The sequence below is a fragment of the Adiantum capillus-veneris genome, chromosome 18 (assembly GCF_014529385.1).
Source record: "Adiantum capillus-veneris isolate H3 chromosome 18, ASM1452938v2, whole genome shotgun sequence".
NCBI classification, from domain to species: domain Eukaryota; kingdom Viridiplantae; phylum Streptophyta; class Polypodiopsida; order Polypodiales; family Pteridaceae; genus Adiantum; species Adiantum capillus-veneris.
In genome coordinates, this window is record NC_140948.1 from 96,947,789 (window position 1) to 96,968,609 (window position 20,821).

Below are 20,821 nucleotides of genomic sequence, written 5' to 3' on the forward strand. Positions count from 1 at the left end.
AATAAGCATTCTAAATAGAAGTTTTTGCACATAACAGCAGCTTAAATAGAGTGCTTATCTAAACCTAGAGGTATTTTACGTTATACCTAATCTCAGCCATAGAACCCCCCTCAAATCATGCCGTGCCATTTGGAGACCCGAATAGTTTTGGGAAGTAAGCATAAATCGCATGAGACCCGGCGCTGCAGTAAAGCGTACTTCACAAGCCCTAATGTAATGTCTTCACAAATACATGCGACGTGGACAAGCACTAGTAAAAACGGATTGACTGGGATTTATTTACATTATACCCATACCATCCTTCTACAACAACTGATTTTTAATTTTCAGTGACCACAATGTGGTCGAATCTAAATTGTGGCTTTTGCAAGCACTACAGAGGCTCTTCTTCTCTGAAGCAACACTGCAGCAGCAGTTAGAAGGATAAGACACTTGGGGAGCTCGTCATATTGAACAAAGTGGCAGTATCTCTAGTTGATGTAGGCCATGTCACCGACCGTAATTCTGACCTGCACAAGCAACACAACAACACACATAGGTGCTTCATTAGACCAATCCACAAGATTGCAGGCCTCATTTCTAATTCCGCTTTCTAGCCTTTTATCAGCTATTCACTGGCACCTCCTATCTAGCTATCTCCTAGTGGCTTCAGAAAAAGAAAGAAAAAATCAATACATACACAGTGCAAGGAAACTCTGAAGCAAAGAAGAACACACATGTAAAATGACAAACACATTGCACATGCATACGTAGTACATGGACACACTAAAGGAAAGAAATCGCATCAGGTAAGGAAAAAGAAAACACATATAAAATGACACACACATCGCACATACATTCTACCACCTCTTTAAATGGACATGCAAAATCTTTTGACTTTCAACTTTCATGAGACTCTCATCACCCTTCACTAATGCATTTGAGACGTTTTGAATTTTTTTTCCCGGAATTAGTGGAAACCTAATTATGCATTTGAAATGTTTCGAAATTTTTTTCCGAATGGAGACCTAATCCCATCTAGCTTAGCAGATTTTCGCTAAAGAAGATGAATAAAATGTTGCAAAATGTTCCTTATAAACCTCTCTCTCTCTCTCTCTCTCTCTCTCTCTCTCTCTCTCTCTCTCGTATTACTGTGTACAGATAGCTTATTGTCAAAGTTGACAATGCGGAAGTGTCCAGACCAAGGAGAGAATGCATGAGAGAGAGAGAGAGAGAGAGAGAGAGAGAGAGAGAGAGAGAGCAACGCGAGTGTTTAAAAATTTAGCTCGGATCTAGTACTCCGCACAAACACAAGATTACTTTACTTCACTTGAAAAGAGAGAAACTGAACTTAAAGACAATAAAGGAGAGAGTGAGGCAAAGAGAGACAACACGGCATGTTGGGTCCCAACCACCCTCAAGGGCCCCCTTGATATGTTGCCAGAGCAAGTACTTTCTTTGTTTCTTGCACAATGCTGATACAATGATGCTAAATGTTGAGATGCTAATGGGTACTTGATGCTAATGATGCTGGGTACTACTGAGGTGCTAAGGGGTACTGCGTAGATGCTTGATACTGCGAGGCTAAGAACTGGGTATTGTGGGTACTTGGTGCTTGGTACTACGGGTTACTTTGGTACTGTTGGTGCTTGGTACTACAGGTGCTGAAGGTTCTTAATGTTGCGGTGCTACCAAGGTGTGAATGGGTGCTGTTGGAGATTCTTGGTACTACGACGACGACGATACTTGGTAGAGATGCTTGTACTGCGAAGCTATGGTTGAGTGCTGAAATGCTAATGATGTCGATGACTTGCGTCTGCGACCATGACGAGGCTATGGGCTGAATACCAAAAATGCTGGTACTAGGGCTGAGAAACGCTGGTGGCTGGATGCTGAAAATGGACTGTTGGGCTGAATTCGTCGCGATGGATGTTGAGGGGACTCAGGTGCTTGATGCAGGGGCTGTAGACGGGTACTTAGCCACCAACCGGGAGCAGAAGGGGGTTGATCCGAGGATTGTTTAGGGGCTGATCTGATGCTGATTGAGACGGGCTGAAACGCTATTGATCTGTGGGTTTACTTAATACTTCTGCTCCCCTGCCTCTTCTGCATCCTAGCGCCCCTCTAGGGCTGCCTATATGGGCATTTAAACCTGGTTCGAGCAGCCTTTCTTTAGCCTCCACGGCTTCTTCATAAATTAATGCCTGAAGGTCACTTAGTAGAGTGCAATGCTAAGAGGTGGTCACACGTGGTAAATGCTTATGCTGGAATGGCTGTACTGTGCAAGAGAGGGTATGCAACTATGGCATGCCTGGGTATACACGTCCTGCTAGAGGCTCACAAAGTGCTAGGCTAGATCCTACGCTAGACTACGACTTACTGTAGCAGAAGCTTGTCCACGTAGCGCAATTGCAGTGCGCACGTGACAGAGAGACTTCTGAACCAACGAACCTTGGCAATGAAATAGATATGACTTACAATGGGGGCAGTGGGTTGTTTATATACCCATCTCACTAAATTGCCCTAACTCAAGAGCAATGCGAGCATATCTATCTCTAGGAAGTTCCCATGTGCGGTTTATGAAGGAGATTGATCTGGTGAGCGCCTCCACCACTAGTGGGGGGGCCGCTAGCTCTGCTCGGATAATGGCCCGTGGTACTGATGCCTTGGCTCTAATGAGCCGCGAGATCATAGAGACGAGAGGTTTCTCCATGTTCCCCCATCCATCTGTGCGACCCGGCCTCCCGTGGTGATCCAATGAAGGTCCCCATATCTCAGCTCCATAGAGCAATGCTGAAGCCACCAAAGTGTCAAAGAGCCAGAGCTTCATCCAGGGCTCTTGAAACTGAACCTGCAAACACATCTTCTCCAATCTACCCAATGCTGCGTGGGCTCTAGTCAGTCTCGTCTCTGCTGCTCTTCTGAGTGAGAATGCAGGTCCGTTAAAAACCACTCCAAGGTAAGTGTAAGCATCTATGTACTCCACAGTCTCCTGGCCGTATGTGAATGTAGGTGCTGACCTCCTGATCCACTGTGGGGTGGTATTAAACACCATAACCTTGGTTTTACCAAGGTTGATAGACAAACCACTTTCATGGGCAAACCTATGCAAAGCATCCAATTGACTGCATTCCCTCTAGAGATTCGGAGATCAACACTATATCATCAGCATATAACAAAAGTGGAATCCATGTCCCTACCAACTGTGCACCTCTATCACCATCGCTCTCAATGTAGTCAGAAACCTCATCCACATACATACCGAAAAGAGTAGGAGAGAGCAAGCAGCCCTGCTTCACCCCAATAGTGGAGTGAACCGGTGTAGAAAGTCCCTCAGGGGTGCCCTACTACTGATCTGTACAATGCCATGATCCCCCAAATGAGCTTTGTGGGTACTCCCATTTCCTGTAATCTGTGCATCAACCTAGCTCTGGGTACTGTGTCAAAAGCTTTGCGGAAGTCCACAAAGCTACAATAGATCCGTCTCCCATGAGATCTGCCCTCCTCTATGATGGCCCTGAGTGTCAAGATAAGGTCAAGAGTAGAGAAGCCTCTCCTGAACCCTGCCTACCCAGCTACACGCATTCCTTCCCTCTCTGCCCATCTACTCAGTTGTTGCTCAAGAAGGGATGCATACAACCGTGCCAGTGTGTGTCAAATCATGATAGTGCGATAATTCCCAGGCTCCATGGGGTCTCCTTACTTGAAGATAGGTACAATCGTAGATAGGCTCCAAGTGTCCGGTAGGCCCTCACTGTCACGATTGTGACTATGTTAACAGCAATACATCTACTCCTAGTTGCAGATACACGAAGTGCCATGCCAAGGAGGACCCCTGCGCTTGGATGGTCACACCCCTTCACCCAAAGGACGTGTCTCTTTGCCAAAAGCCACACTCCTTCCACGACTGGTCACACCCCTTCGCTCTACGGATACGCGAAGTGCCATGCCAAGGAGGACCCCTGCGCTTGGATGGTCACACCCCTTCGCCCAAAGGACATGTCTCTTCGCCAAAAGCCACACTCCTTCCACGACTGGTCACACCCCTTCGCTCTACGGGTGCGACTCTTCGCCCAATGGTTGCAGCTCTTCGCCGAAAGGATGTGTCTTTACGTCTAAAGTCGCGTCTCTTCACCATGAGACGTGTCTTTTCATTTGTGTCTCTTCGTCTCCTATATAAGGAGCCTATTGTACTCAGTTTTCAACAAGTCATCAATCAATCAAACACAGAGTCTTCTAAGTCTTGTTCTAAGTTCAGTTTCAGTTTCTTAAGTCTTAATCATGAGTTTAAGTACTTAATTAAGGATTAGCGACTAGAATCCTTACAGTGGTATCAGAGCAAATTTTTTCCGGGACCCGAAGGTTGTGCGCCTCTCACCCTCGCCGCTACACTCTACCCCTTCCCGGAGTTACATGGAAGCAGAAGAAAGGTGGTACGCATGTGCATACGAGCATATGAGGTAACCTAAACCTTATTTCTCAATTCTGTAAACAGAAAACTGAACACAGATGTGTGTGCGCGCGTGCACGTACCCGTGAATGGTGATGTTGGTGGCCTTGTTGTTGCCCTTTCGAGGGATGTACCCTTTGGCTGCCCCTTCGTGTTCGCATCCTTTCCCACCGGCGTGCCTCTACGTGCTCGCACACCTTGGCGTATGATCTGCTGGCTGCCCTTGCCTTTTGCTGGCTGCCCCTTCTGATTTTTTTTGCTGGCACCCCTTCGTGGCCACACAAACACTCGCACCCCTTGCTAGTGGAGAGACTCACCCCTTGGGGTATCAAATCACACACGGCCCAAGCAGGCAGCGTTTTTTTTCTCAAGCGGCAACTCACAGAAATTCTTACGCTGGCTGTTTTGGTTACGTAAAAAAACGACCAGCAGCGTTTCATTTTTTTTTTAACGGAAGCTATATCTCAAGTAAGTGGCCACTTAAAAAACCTCCAAGTGCGTGCCAAACTTGGCCGGCCAACCCCAGATTATTACAAACCAATATGAATGCACCCCTGGACAAAGTATTACTTGCTTAAAAACAATCCACAGCATGACGTTTCAACGCAGAAAACTACCTTTCGCCACTCTCCCACCCAACACAAGTGCTGGCAGTTTTGGCCTCTGGCAACTGCATTCTCGCGGCAGGTCCACACACTTGCTATGGTCGACGAGCACCAGTGGGCAGATTTCCGTTGCATCTCGTACATAGACAAGCTTCCTGACCCCGAGTTGCCGGCGTACTCTCTCTCGGCACCCAAACTCATAATCATTCCCGATACCCGGAGCCGAAAGCGGAACCAGCACCCGAACCAGAAGTCGTCATAATTCCCGATTCCCTAATTCCAAAGCCGAAACCGTTCCAGACGCAGTTTCTACTCCCGAAGTATCAGTTTCCGCTGAACAGTCGACATGGCCGAATCACACAATGACGACGACAATATTTTACCCGAGGATCCAATAGCAGTTATCAAAAAGCAGATGACAGCAATTTCATCAAGCCTCGCATCGATTCACACTCGCTTGGATCATATGCAAATACAAACCTCTTCTCAGAGTCACCCAACAGCTTCTCGGAAAATACATGCATCTTCTTCCGACGCTTCAGTGGTCAACCAGAAAGAACCACTCAAACATAAGCCTTCGGAACCGAAATTTTCTCACCCAAAGCATGGTTTCTCAGAGACAACTAGACGCAAAGTATCATCGTGCGAGCAGCAAAAGTCTCAGGGTGAATATTCTTGGAAAAGTTACAATTCTAAGCAGCAAACTTCTTATTGGAATCATCAGCAACAAAAGCAACAATATGAAGCTTCCAACAGATCATCAGCAATATCAAGATGGGCTTACTTAGTGGCACATATATCCGACCCTAGTCAAGTACTAGGTCGTGAGCGCCGCGACGCTGGACAAGTTCCCCCTCGCGAGCCAAGCCTTACATTTAAGTCTTTCTTGTCTGATGGTGGTAAAGTTGAAGATTTATTGATCCTTTCCTTGTGCAAGAGGATCCTTCAGAGGTCTAAGAGGCGACAACTCCCTCGACCTCCCCCTTCCCAACTAGAAGCCTTAATACCCGCTGAGAAAGCTGAAGATTCAGAAGATTCCAGTTCTTATGTGACAACCAACAAGCACATAAAACCTTCTTTGGCCGTGATCCAAGCAAGAAAATTCGCCTCGTCACCGCCCTTACAGAATACAGTCTTTGTCTCTAAAAAGATACCAGATGCTACAGTGAATGATAATTCTTCAAACTTGAAGACTCCAGTCCTTACCTTCAGCGGTGCAAAGGATAAAGCAGATACAGACTCTTGCGGCCCGACTTTAGTCGCTGCAAATGAATCCTTGGACACAACTTGTTCCACAGATAAACCTTTACAAATGGATATACATTCAAAAACTACTCTGTCTCAGTCTACGACATCCCTTCATGAGGATTTTACTGTTCCAGACAAACCACGGGAATACCTTATAGATTTCCAACCAGTGGTCATCACTCAACAGAAAACTCAAGTCAGTTTACCAATAATTTCACTCGAAGCAGATACCAATTCAATCTTTTCTTGGAGAAAGCTCGAAGTTACAAATGACTTTGACAAAGGCACTAATCAAGTTGCAGATGTGATACTCATACTTTTGACAAAGATGAGACAAGTTGCAGATATGATCAGTTTTCAGTTTGGCAACATAGATCATGGTCAATAATAGTGCCATGACGTGGGACTTAACAGAAAGAGCTTTGGATGCAGAAGCACAACAACAATACATTTCTTTCTCCCGGAGTTTCTACAACTACCTTGGGTTTTATTTAAAGAGGGAGGGAATGTCACGATTGTGACTATGTTAACAGCAATACATCTACTCCTAGTTGCAAATACACGAAGTGCCATGCCAAGGAGGACCCCTGCGCTTGGATGGTCACACCCCTTCGCCCAAAGGACATGTCTCTTCGCCAAAAGCCACACTCCTTCGACGACTGGTCACACCCCTTCGCTCTACGGATACACGAAGTGCCATGCCAAGGAGGACCCCTGCGCTTGGATGGTCACACCCCTTCGCCCAAAGGACGTGTCTCTTCGCCAAAAGCCACACTCCTTCCACGACTGGTCACACCCCTTCGCTCTACGGGTGCGACTCTTCGCCCAATGGTTGCAGCTCTTCGCCGAAAGGATGTGTCTATACGTCTAAAGTCGCGTCTCTTCACCATGAGACGTGTCTTTTCATTTGTGTCTCTTCGTCTCCTATATAAGGAGCCTATTGTACTCAGTTTTCAACAAGTCATCAATCAATCAAACACAGAGTCTTCTAAGTCTTGTTCTAAGTTCAGTTTCAGTTTATTAAGTCTTAATCATGAGTTTAAGTACTTAATTAAGGATTAGCGACTAGAATCCTTACACTCACACATGGCCCAGTTAAACATAACTGCTAGAAGCTCTGCTAGTAGGTCTTTGGCATGCATGAAATGCTCAGCGACTAAGCCATCATGATCATATGCTCTCCCAGTCCTCATCCTGTCAATAGCTTTCTTACCATCTCAGCGGTGAAAAAAGCACATGTGTGTGGGCATGGATCGGGGGGGTTTGGAAGGGGCGGCTGTCCAGGTATTATGTACAAAGATGATGCGTACTGACCCCAGGTCTCTGTGGAGGAAATAGCAAGGGGGGGGAAAAGGGGGGGGGGGGGGGGGGGGGCTGCTCATGAAAGAGCCGCCACGCCTCACGCGAGTCCTAACTCAAGAATAGCTGGTATAGATCCTGCTCGAGTCGGGCCAAAAAAGCCCTCTTCTTCCGCCGCACCACGCGTCGGAAGTCAATCTGTGACTGTCTGTGAGTGACGTCACCCAAAAGCACCTCCCTCTGAAGTCTGGCTCTAGTCTGGCAGCACTCCTCGTCGTACCAGCTGTTCTGAGGCATGCTCCCTGATCGGCGTATCTGCTCAGGCTGGGTGTGTGGGTATGCCTTTGTTGCTGTTGCATCATGTAATGTCTGTGTCAGTATAGTAGTTAGCTCCTCCAGAAGTCGCCCCGAGTCCTCAGTGCATAGGCGTCTGTAGATCCAATCTATGTATACAGAATCCGTCTCCCGTGTGAAGGTGTAGCGAGTAGGGGCTACTACCCGTGGCCTGTGTGCTACACTGAACTGGAAGGGGATGGTCATCGACACCAGAGCATGATCCACTGCCACCCCGATCGGTCTGGGCCCAACTGTGAGATCCTGGATACTAGAGATGAGATTCGGTTGTGCCATGACATAGTCCACTGTGCTGGCTCCATGTCTGTGTGGGAAGCATGTGAAACCTACCGCAGCAGGAAATCTCTGTAGGCCATTCAAGATGGCCAATCCATGTGCGGTGCCCATGTCTATCAGGTGTCGCCCGTACTCAATATATTCCACATCGTGTGATAGTCTAGACAAGCCCGTCTCTACAACATCTAGCTCTCTTAGCATCTCCTCTGAAGTATCATAAAACACTGTCTGGTGATGGGCAGTCCTAGCATTGAAGTCCCCTAGAATGATAATGTCACCATCTCTAGAGAACTCCCATATGTCATCATCCAAAATAGAGAAAGGGGACTGTCCTCTGGGTGATGCATAAACTGATGTACTCGGGGGAAAGTAGCAAATAGCAAGGTAGAGATATATGCATGTCTCTGCTTTCAATCTCATCCACATGTACCTAGCCTGCTCATCCCTGCGGGCTATATGTATCAATGGCTGAAGATCCTCTCTAAATAACACTGCCACTCACCCCGAGCCCCGTCCTCTATGCTCTGAGCGTGTCTCCTGTCTGTAAGCTGTCTCCCACCTGTATCCACTGATGTGAGGCATGGATTGCCCAGGGGCCTGGTGTGTCTCAAAGTAAAAGATGATGTCTCTTCCAGTAAAGCTATCCTCAAAAGCACCCACATCAAGACGCATAGATCCATTACAATTCCAGGCAGCCACTTTGAGTGTGGTCCCATAAGTCTCGCACCGTCATGTGGAGCGTCGCTCTAGTATTACCACTCTTCCATCTCGGTAAAAGGCAATCTTTCCTTTTCCCCTTGCCGCTCTAATCTCCGGTATTACTTCTTGCATATGAGCGATCTGAGAGAGAGAGAGAGAGAGAGAGAGAGAGAGAGAGAGAGACTTCTGAACCAACCAACCTTAGCAATGAATAACTAGTATGATTTACAATGGGGGCAGTGGGTTGTTTATATACCCATCTCAATAAATTGCCCTATCCAAACTTTGACAAATAAGTAAAATAAATACCTGAAGCCAAAATAAATATTGGGATCACATTGGGCTATTCACTTGAGATGCTACTAACTTTAACACTTATGTGGATAGGCCTGTTCAAGACTGAGGTAGCACGTACAAGGACAACCTTTGTCAAGGTAGCATAAATGAGGAATGTGTAACTAACTATATTCCTCGTAGCGATAGTGCCATGTACAATCGGGCCCTGTCCTAGGCAATTCAAGACATCCACGCACATCATCACCGACATCTCCAAGAAAAGTGACTCAGGCAGGTAGACTACCCTGAGATTATCTTGCAGGTCCCATGCTCGACACATAACACCCGCCCAGCGCCACATGATGAAGCTAGCTGGAGCTGCACTTTCATGCTGTTTGTATTCTCCAAGGCATATAGATATGTACTGAGCACCATAGAGGTTTTAGCTCCATCCATAGCCCTCTTGCTTTCACTCTACACCACTACTGCACACCATGCACATCCAAGGTACTTTATGGTTGATGCTTGTTTTTGTATGTCCCGAGTATAATTTTCTCTCATAGGCTAGTTCTCGGTGGCCTCCACGAGAAGGTTAATAAAATCTTTGCTTCTTTCTTTTTTTCTCTGGTCAAGCATGCTGAAATCATCAACTCTGAAAAGATAGGAACTAGGGTTCGAGAGGAAGATTCGGGCAAGGTAGTGAATAACTAACACGTGATTTACCAATCCATCATCGGAAATCTTACAAGGACTCCCATCTTTGTCCACCATCACACACCAAAATGAGACAAATACCCTGAGAATCAACTTACAACAACAATTACTGAAGGTTGTAGCCTTCACCTCCTTTCCTTTCTTTGAGCCTCTACAAGTTTGAGACTTTAAATTGTGTATGACCCCTTACCCCTAGGCACCGTTTGCACCAACAAAAGCCACTATTTCAAACCTTGGTCTGGGGCTCTTTTACCTCTTTCAGCTGATTGAACAAAATTTTGCACCATTTCAAAAAAAGACAAGCACTGAAACACTAGGACTCTGGCCACCATGGGCCTGTGATTACTCGGGATGTAGATTATAAAGCACAGCTCAGTGACAGCTAAATTGGGCGCTGATGGACTAAGTGAAGCACGAGCAATCAAAGCCACGAAGGCCCTCGCATTGGAAATAATTGCAAACACAAACCCTTGATCAGTATTATCCAAAAGCTATGCGATAGTGCACATAACTAATGACCAGAAGTCTAGCCATACTAACTGGAAGACACCAGAAAGCCAGGAAACAACCACTTACATTCTTGCCAGTTTCTCTTTATACTCGATGATTTGACCTCGTAGTATATGATTAGGACGCAATGTTTTATCGACGCCGCTACCTCCAGGAGGTGGTGGAAGCACTTCCCCCGTCTTTGGACTCGTGTCATGATGCCTGAAAAGAACAAGCATGCTCAGTCCCTACAGACTCAAAACAACTATTGTTGCCAGTTACATGCTTTGAAGCAACGAGCAAACATAAGAATCAAATATATACAAGGTCAAAAGAGTCATCAACTAATAGTCAATACATGCTTTCCCACAACAACCTTAATAAACGTCTTCTTCAATAAAGACCATGTTAAACCTGCAGCATGATCTGGGTGCCACATAAGGTATCACCCCACTCATAATGTTCAGAAAGAGATCGCTGAGGACGACAGGCTAGATTTATTGTTCATGCTGCCACGTATCTTCCCTCCAGTAGGTTGAAGAGCCACCATTCAGTCCTACACCTTTGCACACCTCTCCACCGGCACACAACATTACGCCAAGCTCTCCATTTTTAACTGCCCAAGTATAGAGCACACTTGCATTATCTGTAAAGCCCATCGCATTTTACATGGCAGCCAATAGACACAAATATACTGAATTTTAGGTTTACACCTATTTCAAGCCAAGGAAAGTTTAGAAAAGCCTAGGGGACGATGTCAAGTGACATTTTGAGCCTGTTACTGATACCTTCATGTCTAAAATAGTCCATAAGAATAGTAACCGACAACGCATAGCCCTCTCTACCTCATAATGGATAAGAGCACACAAGACCCATGTCTTCAATCTCGCGAACTCAAAGATCTATCCGAGGAGTCTTGAACTCACGACCTATTCTTCATGAGGGAACTTGAATAACCAATCTATCACAGGCCAAGCAAAAGGTACTGAAAGTTGTTCATAGACTGTCCAAGATATGTGGATCATACTAAGTGAATAATAGGGTAGCATCTGCATATTCCTTGTCTAGAAAATCAGGGTACCCAACAAAGGGCATAGCGAGACGACACAACTGTGGAGTAAGTAAAGTGGCATGGCCTCAGCAAAGACAAGAAACAAATATGAGGCCAGCAAGTATCCCTGATGCACAAAACAAGATAGATGAAATCGTCATACTATCCTCCAAGCCCTTTGTCCCTTCTCACTATTCCTTCAGCTGCCCACATTCTCATCCATTTTCTCGCAATTGTCTCCCAAGCAAGGAAGCCACAAATTATGCGATCACATGAGACGAGAGACTACAGGAGTAGATTGAACGCGATGAAAACCGGCTGAAATCTTCGATTCCGACAGTTCTTTGCTATGAAAATTTTCCATTGTAGAAAGAGGTTGATGAAGAGCTTCCCATGTCTCATTTTTTTGTACTTTTCAGCCATTTCTTATTTTATGGCTGAGGTGGCATATGTTTCCAAGGCACTTATTGGATCGTGGGTTTTCTCCATGGGAGTCAGGCATGAGCCAGTGGTCCCCACATCGAGACCCCTTTTCCCTTTTTGTATCTGCACAGTATTGGAGAGCATGTGCCAACATTTTTGGGTTCCACTCACTCTCTCTCTCTCTCTCTCTCTCTCTCTCTCTCTCTCTCTCTCTCTCTCTCTCTCTCTCTCTCTCTCTCGGAGATTACTAGACTCATTCGCCAGGACCTGACCCAATTGGACACCAATGGGACATGGATAGAACCGACAAAGGAGTGGGGCACGAAGATGGCTTCCTATAGAGAGCAGCTTCACCAACTCACAGGGGATGGGTTTATGATTCGACCTAGCTATATGGATACACATCTAACTGATGGGTTACGGTGTGCCATTGGTTAGATACGGACAACTTCACACCAACTTTAGATTGAGACTAGTAGAGGGATACCAACAACTAGCAAGATATGCCGTCTATGCCATACAGAGCCAGAGACGGAGATGCTTTATATATGTCATTGCATAGTGTATTACGAGATACGAGGTCGCTTCTGTTGTCTATTCAAAGAGGGCTTCGGACCCTTCTCCAGAGTCATGAGCCCTCATGACCAAAGATGTCTTGGACTGTATCAACTTGAGTTACACAGACACAGAGATCGTTTACTGAGGAGATTTGGAGAGAGACAATCCCAGAGACAGACTACTGGATTCTTCGCACCACACACTAGACAGGAAGAGGAGCAGTCACCACTGCAAAGCTCAACTCATACTCACACTCGCGGTACTCTCATTGACCGAGCATTGGAGCTAGGGAGATCGAGATGCCCACGACTGAGGAGAGAGGCTTCACAACATCGACAAAGACTACAACAGAGGATCCGAGTCTTACAATCTCAAAAACCATGTACAAATGAGGATGGATTTATCACCCATTATATCACCCTCTTGTATTGGGCACCCATTGTATCAGCGGCCACACATAACCCCCACAAGTCCAACTAGTAGCACTTCTAGATTCATTTTAGTATCTCTTCATCTTTGTACCCGGACATGGTATCAAATTCACTTGTTTGTAACGGATTGGTCTCACGCGTCATTTTGGCCTTTTGAAGACGTTAATTTCATTTCATCTCTCTCTCTCCAAAGAATAGTTGGTATGATGAGGAGTGCAGAGAGATGAGAGCCCCTTCAGAGGGATCTTCTTTTAGGAGTCATCACTTACAGACAATCTCGGATTGCTTCCCGATGCCTTGTGCCAAGAAGAAACGAGCTTACTTGGCCAAGATGAAGCGAGACTTGTATCAGATGTTCTTGAGTAGAGACTCAGGAGAGGCATGGCGATTCTACCATGAGCACTCCCCTCCCCCAGTGATTACTTCTCCTTATGTGTGGGGCCAGTATGCCTCATCGTTATATATGGTTCTTGGACAAGACCCCCATCCAAATCCTACAGTCTACAGAGCCATGCCCACCTAGCAGCACCTTCTTTACCACTGAGATGGTAAAGAGAGCCATTGACAGGATGAGGACCGGCAGGGCATATGATCATGATGGTCTAGTAGCAGAGCACTTTTGTTAGGTGCAACGGAATGAATGTTTACGCTTTGCTCAAGATGAGTGCTCCGAACTGTGCTCAAGGTTCCTTTTGTTCTTATGGAAGGGAGAGCCTTCCGTTCTTAATGAGAGAGTGCAATGATTACAAACAAAGTGAATGGACATTGTGCGTGCAAGTGTATGAGACTGAGAGATAGAGAGAGAAGAGAGATACGACACAAGAGACGTAAAACCCTCCTCCGAAGGCCCCACTCTCGTCGGCGAGAGTGGTCTACTTATGATTGCACAATCTGGTACAAACTGAATGCATGTGACTGATGCAAGTCTAGGCTATGTCAGTGATGACGACGGGGACGACGAGACCGACCTAAGGGCTGAAATCTGCAATCTTTCTACTGCTGTCAGAAAACGCTATGGGCTGAAATCTGCGGCTAGTCCAAAAACGCTGATTCTGGGATTGTTTTCGTAGGTCTCTGACGCTGAAAATCTGCAGGTTTAGGGCTGAAAACTGAGGTTCTTAACGGCTGAAAACTGATGGTCTTTCTGGGCTGAATCTGCTACTCTTTAGGGGCTGGACTTGCAGCTGCTTCAATGCTGAAAACGCCCTGCTGAAACTGCCAAAAACGCTAGGTGATGAAGCTTCTCAAAAACGCTAGCTGATGGTATGTGTGGCGATTATGCTGATGCAAAACGCTAGGCTTAGGAAAGTCCTGGCGGTGATGCTGAATGTGAAAACGCTAGGGGATGCTGCTTGATTCTGGCGATAATCTCCTTGATGAGAAAACGCTAGGGAGAGAGGTGGTCTTGCTTGGAGGAAAAGTCCACCACGGTCTTGCTTGAGAAGTTGCCTGCTGAGCTTGGCTCTTGTTGCCTCTTCTACCATTTAGTGCTAGTCTAGGTTTGCTTATATAGAAACTTACTCAATTTGCCCTACCTACTTTCCAACAAGAGTCACTTAAAAATAATAAGTGAAAATGTCAAAAATAGGTAAAATAGACTAAATGCATTGGAAAATTCCCCTGAAGGATTCTGATGGATTCTGATGGGAATGCTTATGATCATGCTGTGTGCAACCAGAGGATATGCATCTACACTAAGTGTCTGGGCATGCACGGTCTACGAATAGACTCACAAAAGTGCCAGATCACTTCTAAATCTAGACTGACCGGACTGGACTGAACCCTTGTCGTGCTGTAGCTTGTCCACGGACACATAGGGTTGGATGTGTCAGGTGACATCCCCTCCTTTTCAAAGTGAGGTACTGGTACTGAACTGTATAGCGTCGAGGGAGATTGCCAATAGCATCCAGAATCCTGGAAGGGACTCTTCGCCGGCTCAGTTTGATGTGTGGGTCGTGCGGTACTTGAACTTCATAAAGGTCTGCAACGCTTGCTTCTTTGGGCCGCGCCGAAAGCGACACAAAGTCTTGTGTGGCTCCTTCAATGCTTCAACTGTCATGCTTCTTTCTTCTCCATGGCTGAAAATTCCTGAAACCACAACACAAAAGCATGAAGATACATATTCCATGTAAAGTGAGTGGAAAAATCTCGTCTTCCTCAAAGACTGTGCATGCAATGTAGATGAACAGATAGACGGAGTGCCATACCGTTCACCCCACACACGTAAACAATGAGATCGAATCTTTCTCTTTTGATCTAAAGCAATCAACTGTGGCAATTCACAACAGAAATGCCCATGCTTGGTGCTTATACTTTCATGTGCTCTTTCTACAACTATGTCGTGTCAAGGAAGAGACATGGAATATGACTTCCTTGAATACAAACAATTCATCTTTTCATGAGAAATCCGCATACATCCGTGCTCATCCATGAGTGAAACGTGCTCAATGTACAATATGTCATGCCTAGTAAAAGGGATCACATAAAGACATTGACTAAAATACAGGAAACGATCACGAATGAAACACTTGAACAATGCGTGCGTATCAATCATGCGAACACATAATACTTCCTGTAAGGGCTCGGTGGACCTAGGCTCGAGAGCCAAGATCGGTTCTTCCTGAATGATTGAATCGTCCTGTGGGGGTTCTTTGGACCTCGACTCGAAAGCCAAGATCGGTTCTTCGTGATTGATCGAATCTACAACAAGGTTAGCTTCGCTAGAAAAAGCATCCACTAACACATCATCCTTGTGAACAATCACATCATCTTCATGCAACTCATCATGCTTGTGAGAAATCACATCTTGATCATGCAAATCATCATGCTCATCATTATCATCCAAATCATCATGCTTATCATTGTCATTCAAATCATCATGCTTATCGTTGTTATTCAAATCATCATGCAAATCATTATCAATCAATTCATCATGCTTCTCATAATCATGCAAATCCTGTGTGTCATGCTTGGGAGAAGAAGAGACTGAGAGATCTTCATCTCCTGAATCTCTTGCATCTGTGCCGGCACTTGAGAAAAGAGTCGCAAGAACTCTTCCATGTTTCGGTCGCTCTGTTCTAGTCTTGCTTTGGTTGCTGCCATTCTTTCTTCATGTTTGCGATCCATTTCTGCTTTTCTTGCTTCACGTTTTAACTTCCTTTCCATAAACATCTAGTCTAAAGCCTCCATAGGAGTTAGTGCAATCCTTGACGTAGATGGGGAAGGGTCAGAAAAACCTCCTGGTGGGAAAATTTCTTCTTCGCCTCTCTCATGCTCATCACCTCCAAGCGAAGTATCCATTCCGCTTCGAGTGATGACCATTCTGAAGTCGTGGGTTCTTGTGGGTTCTTGGGTTCTTAAGTTCACGAGGAACTTCGGTTCTTGCGGGTCTTGAGGTTCTTGAGTTCTTGAGTTCTTGAGGGTCTTGAGGTTCTTTAGGTTTTCTTTCTCTTGCAAACCGTGTTTGAGAAGAATCTTCTCTTCACCCGAGTTCTTCTCTTTCTTGCACGCGCACCCCTTGGCGGCCTTGCGCTCACACCAAGGTTGCTTTTTCCCACCTCACGTCAATTGGCCGGCCGCTAAGTGCACGATCCGCTGTTAATAAGTGAAAAGAGGCACAAGGGGAGGCTGGACAAGCCCTTCTTTCCTGGGATTCTTGTCAATCTTTAAAAACACGATTACGAATCGACACGCCCAAGCGAACTTGGGTTCTACGACCTCAAGTTTCAACAAGCAAAAAAATTTATTGTGGTTCTTGTGGTTCTTTCCTTGAGTGATACAGAACACTGTCAAAGCTCTGATACCAATGTAAGGTGCAGCGGAATGAATGTTTGCGCTTTGCTCAAGATGAGTGCTCCGAATTGTGCTCAAGGTTCCTTTTGTTCTTATGGAAGGGAGAGCCTTCCGTTCTTAATGAGAGAGTGCAATGATTACAAACAAAGTGAATGGACATTGTGCGTGCAAGTGTATGAGACTGAGAGATAGAGAGAGAAGAGAGATACGACACCAGAGACGTAGTAAAACCCTCCTCCGAAGGCCCCACTCTCGTCGGCGAGAGTGGTCTACTTATGATTGCACAATCTGGTACAAACTGAATGCATGTGACTGATGCAAGTCTAGGCTATGTCGGTGATGACGATGGGGACGACGAGACCGACCTAAGGGCTGAAATCTGCAATCTTTCTACTGCTGTCAAAAAACGCTATGGGCTGAAATCTGCGGCTAGTCCAAAAACGCTAATTCTGGGACTGTTTCTGTAGGTCTTTGACGCTGAAAATCTGCAGGTTTAGGGCTGAAAACTGAGGTTCTTAAGGGCTGAAAACTGATGGTCTTTCCGGGCTGAATCTGCTGCTCTTTAGGGCTGAATCTGCTACTCTTTAGGGGTTGGACTTGCAGGTGCTTCAATGCTGAAAACGCCCTGCCGAAACTGCCAAAAACCTAGGTGATGAAGCTTCTCAAAAACGCTAGCTGATGGTATGTGTGGCGATGATGCTGATGCAAAACGCTAGGCTTGGGAAAGTCCTGGCGGTGATGCTGAATGTGAAAACGCTAGGGGATGCTACTTGATTCTGGCGATAATCTCCTTGATGAGAAAACGCTAGGGAGAGAGGTGGTCTTGCTTGGAGGCAAAGTCCACCACGGCCTTGCTTGAGAAGTTGCCTGTTGAGCTTGGCTCTTGTTGCCTCTTCTGCCATTTAGTGCTATTCTAGGTTTGCTTATATACAAATTTACTCAATTTGCCCTACCTACTTTCCAACAAAAGTCGCTTAAAAATAATAAGTGAAAAATGTCAAAAATAGGTAAAAGAGGCTAAATGCACTGGAAAATTCCCCTGAAGGATTCTGATGGATTCTGATGGGAATGCTTATGATCATGTTGTGTGCAACCAGAGGATATGCACCTGCACTAAGTGTTTGGGCATGCACGGTCTACGAATAGACTCACAAAAGTGCCAGATCACTTCTAAATCTAGACTGACTAGACTGACTGAACCCTTGTCGTGTTGTAGCTTGTCAAAGGACACATAGGGTTGGATGTGTCACGTGACAACTTTACACATGCTAGACATCTGTTGGTAGAGGTTCTTGCAGTGTTGTTCAATCGTGCCATGTGTGAGGGGTTACCTAAGACTTTGAGGTTGTCTACTATTGTGCCTATCTTTGAGGTGATCCTACAGAGCCTGGGAATTACCGCACTATTATGGTTGGGCACACATTGGCACAGTTGTATGCATCCATTCTTGAGCAGCAGTTGAGTAATTGGGCAGAGGGTGAGGGTGTATGAGTAAAGGGCCAGGACGGTTTCAAGAGGGGTTTCTCCACTCTTGATCATATTCTGATACTCAAAGCCATCATTGAGGAGGGCAGGTCACATGGGAGACGGATTTATTGTAGCTTTGTGGATTTCCGCAAAGCATTTGACATGGTACCGAGAGCTCGATTGATGAGCAGACAACAGGAGATGGGGGTGCACATAGTGTTGATTTGGAGGATTATGGCTCTATACAGATCAGTGATGGGACATGCACGCACGCGAGAGAGGATATCTGATTTAGTTCACTCCACCATTGGGATGAAACAGGGTTGCCCATTGTCTCCTACTCTATTTGGTATGTATGTTGATGAGGTGTTTGATTACATTGACAGAGAGGGTGATAGAGGTGCCCAGCTGGCAGGGACGTGGATGCCATTGTTGTTACATGCTGATGATATTTGTCTTGATCTCTGACTCACCAGAGGGTATGCATCGACAGTTGGATGCATTACACAAATTTGCAGAGGGTAGTGGATTGTCTGTAAACCTTGGTAAAACCAAGGTTATGGTGTTTAACACCACACCACAGTGGATCAGGAGATCAGCACCCACTTTCACATATGGTCAAGAGATTGTAGAGTATACAGATGCATACACTTACCTTGGGGTTGTCTTCACTGGGCCGAGGTTTTCTTTGGGGAGAGCAGCAAAGACTAGATTGACTAGAGCTTTTGTGGCCTTGGGAGGCTTGTAGAGGATGTGTTCGCAAAATCAGTTCCAGGAACCTCGGACAAAGTTATAGCTCTTTGATACCTTAGTAGCCTCAGCTATGTTGTATGGGGTGCAGACATGGGGACCTCTAGGCCAGAATGGTTGGAGACGTATGGAGAGGCCCTTGGTATCTATAAGCCAAGGCCTCCATACCCCACGCTATCATTCGAGCAGAGCTAGCTGCCCCTCCTATGGAGATTGAGGTGCTTACCAGATCAGTCTCCTTTGTGCACAGCTTGTGGGATATTACTAGAGACAGATATGCTAGACTGGCCCTTGAGTCTTCTAGACAGTTAGCTCTTCAGGGGGACACTTCATGCTGGTATACACAAATGACATCATGGTTTCAGACGCATGGTTTCACCATGGACACGCTGCCCCCTTTCCAATACTCTCTTCAGGCACCCTCAATGTCTCTTACACGGGTGGAGATTACTAGACCCATTCGTCAGGACCTGATCCAGCTGGATACCAGGAGGACATGGATAGAGCCGCCACAAGAGTTGGGCACTAAGATGGCTTTCTATAGAGAGCATCTTCTCCACCTCACAGGAGATGGGTTTGTGATTCGACCCAGCTACATGGACACACATGTCTCATGGTTTGCGGTGTGACATTGGTCAGATACGCACATGCTCACATCAGCTCGAGATTGAGACTGGTAGATTTAGAGGGATGCCAGCAGACAGCGGGATATGCCACTTATGCCAGTTAGAGCCAAAGACAGAGCTACATTACATATGTCATTGCACAGTGTACTATGAGATACGGGGCCATTTCCATTGCTTATTCAGAGAGGGTTTCGGTCCTTTCTCTAGGGTCATGAGTTATGAGGATCAAAGATGTCTTGGGCTATATCTACTTGAGTTACACAGATATAGAGACACTTTACCGGGGAGAGATAGAAAGAGACAGTCCCAGAGACAGATTATAGATTTCTTTTCACTAGATATGAGACAGCCAGAGGAGCAGTCATCATTGCACAGCTCGGCCCCCACTCATTCGACCACTACCAGCACTCTCATTGACCGAGCATTGTAGCTACGGAGATCCAGACGGCCACGATTGAGGAGAGGGGCTACACAGCATCGACGGAGACTACAGCAGAGGATTCAGCCATACTCTCTCGATATCCAGAGTGCAGATGAGGATGGATTCTAGTAGTAATATCTAGTTCTTTTGTACCTAGACATGGTATTAGACTCACCATTTTGTAACAGATTGATCTCATAGGTCATTTTGGCCTTTTGAAGACATTAATATAACATCTCTCTCTCTCTCTCTCTCTCTCTCTCTCTCTCTCTCTCTCTCTCTCTCTCTCTCTCTCTCTCTCTCTCTCTCTCTCTCTCTCTCTCTCTCTCTCTCTCTTGCGTGTCTGTTGCTCTTGCTCATCTACACAAGGATGGTGTCACAAACAGGAGCGCATAACAATATCAAATATACTCTGATAAATAAAATTTACCACTTCATATTGAAGCCAATTGATATAGAGAGAGAATGAGAAGATTAACACAATACTAGGGACCCGAAGATGGGTGGGTCCGCCCCCCCCCCCCCCCCAAAAGAGTATCTTTATTACTGGGGAGAAGTCTTTATACGAGCACTTAAACCGAACGTGGTAATGAGCCGAATATATTATAAGATTGTATGTTGGCCGATCAATGTGAAAAATATACATGTAGATCACCTTCCCCCCTGTAGAAATCTGTAAATCATCACTAGAAAACTGAGATCGAACCCATCTCTCTATCTGCCGCTTCCAGGTAAATCACTGATGCACTATTAGAGCCTAACCGAAACTTTCGACAAACTTTTCAAACCTTCAATCTCTCTCCATGTTTTTTTGCAAGAACATTGTTATCATTGTTTCCAAGCAGGTCATACTTCTTGTACTTGTCTCTTTCTGCAGAAAGCCACTCTTCCTGCAGACCCACAACCTACCAAA

The 20,821-nt window shown here is 45.8% G+C and overlaps 1 protein-coding gene across 2 annotated transcripts in view; it reads right to left on the reverse strand.

The window, feature by feature from the left end:
• Positions 1–251: 251 nt before the first annotated feature.
• Positions 252–20,821, reverse strand: part of LOC147436060 (uncharacterized) — a 52,805-nt gene continuing 32,235 nt past the window's right edge. Inside the window, exons 4-5 of one of the 2 annotated variants that reach the window (XM_086488955.1) lie at positions 10,477–10,611; positions 252–509 (exon numbers count right to left, since the gene is read on the reverse strand). In XM_086488955.1, the coding sequence (XP_086345081.1) occupies positions 416–509; positions 10,477–10,611 (229 nt within the window). In that variant the 3' untranslated portion in view covers positions 252–415. Of the gene's footprint in view, positions 510–10,476; positions 10,612–10,803; positions 11,006–20,821 lie in introns of those variants that run through there. The other variant, XR_015185150.1, reaches the window with a different exon arrangement.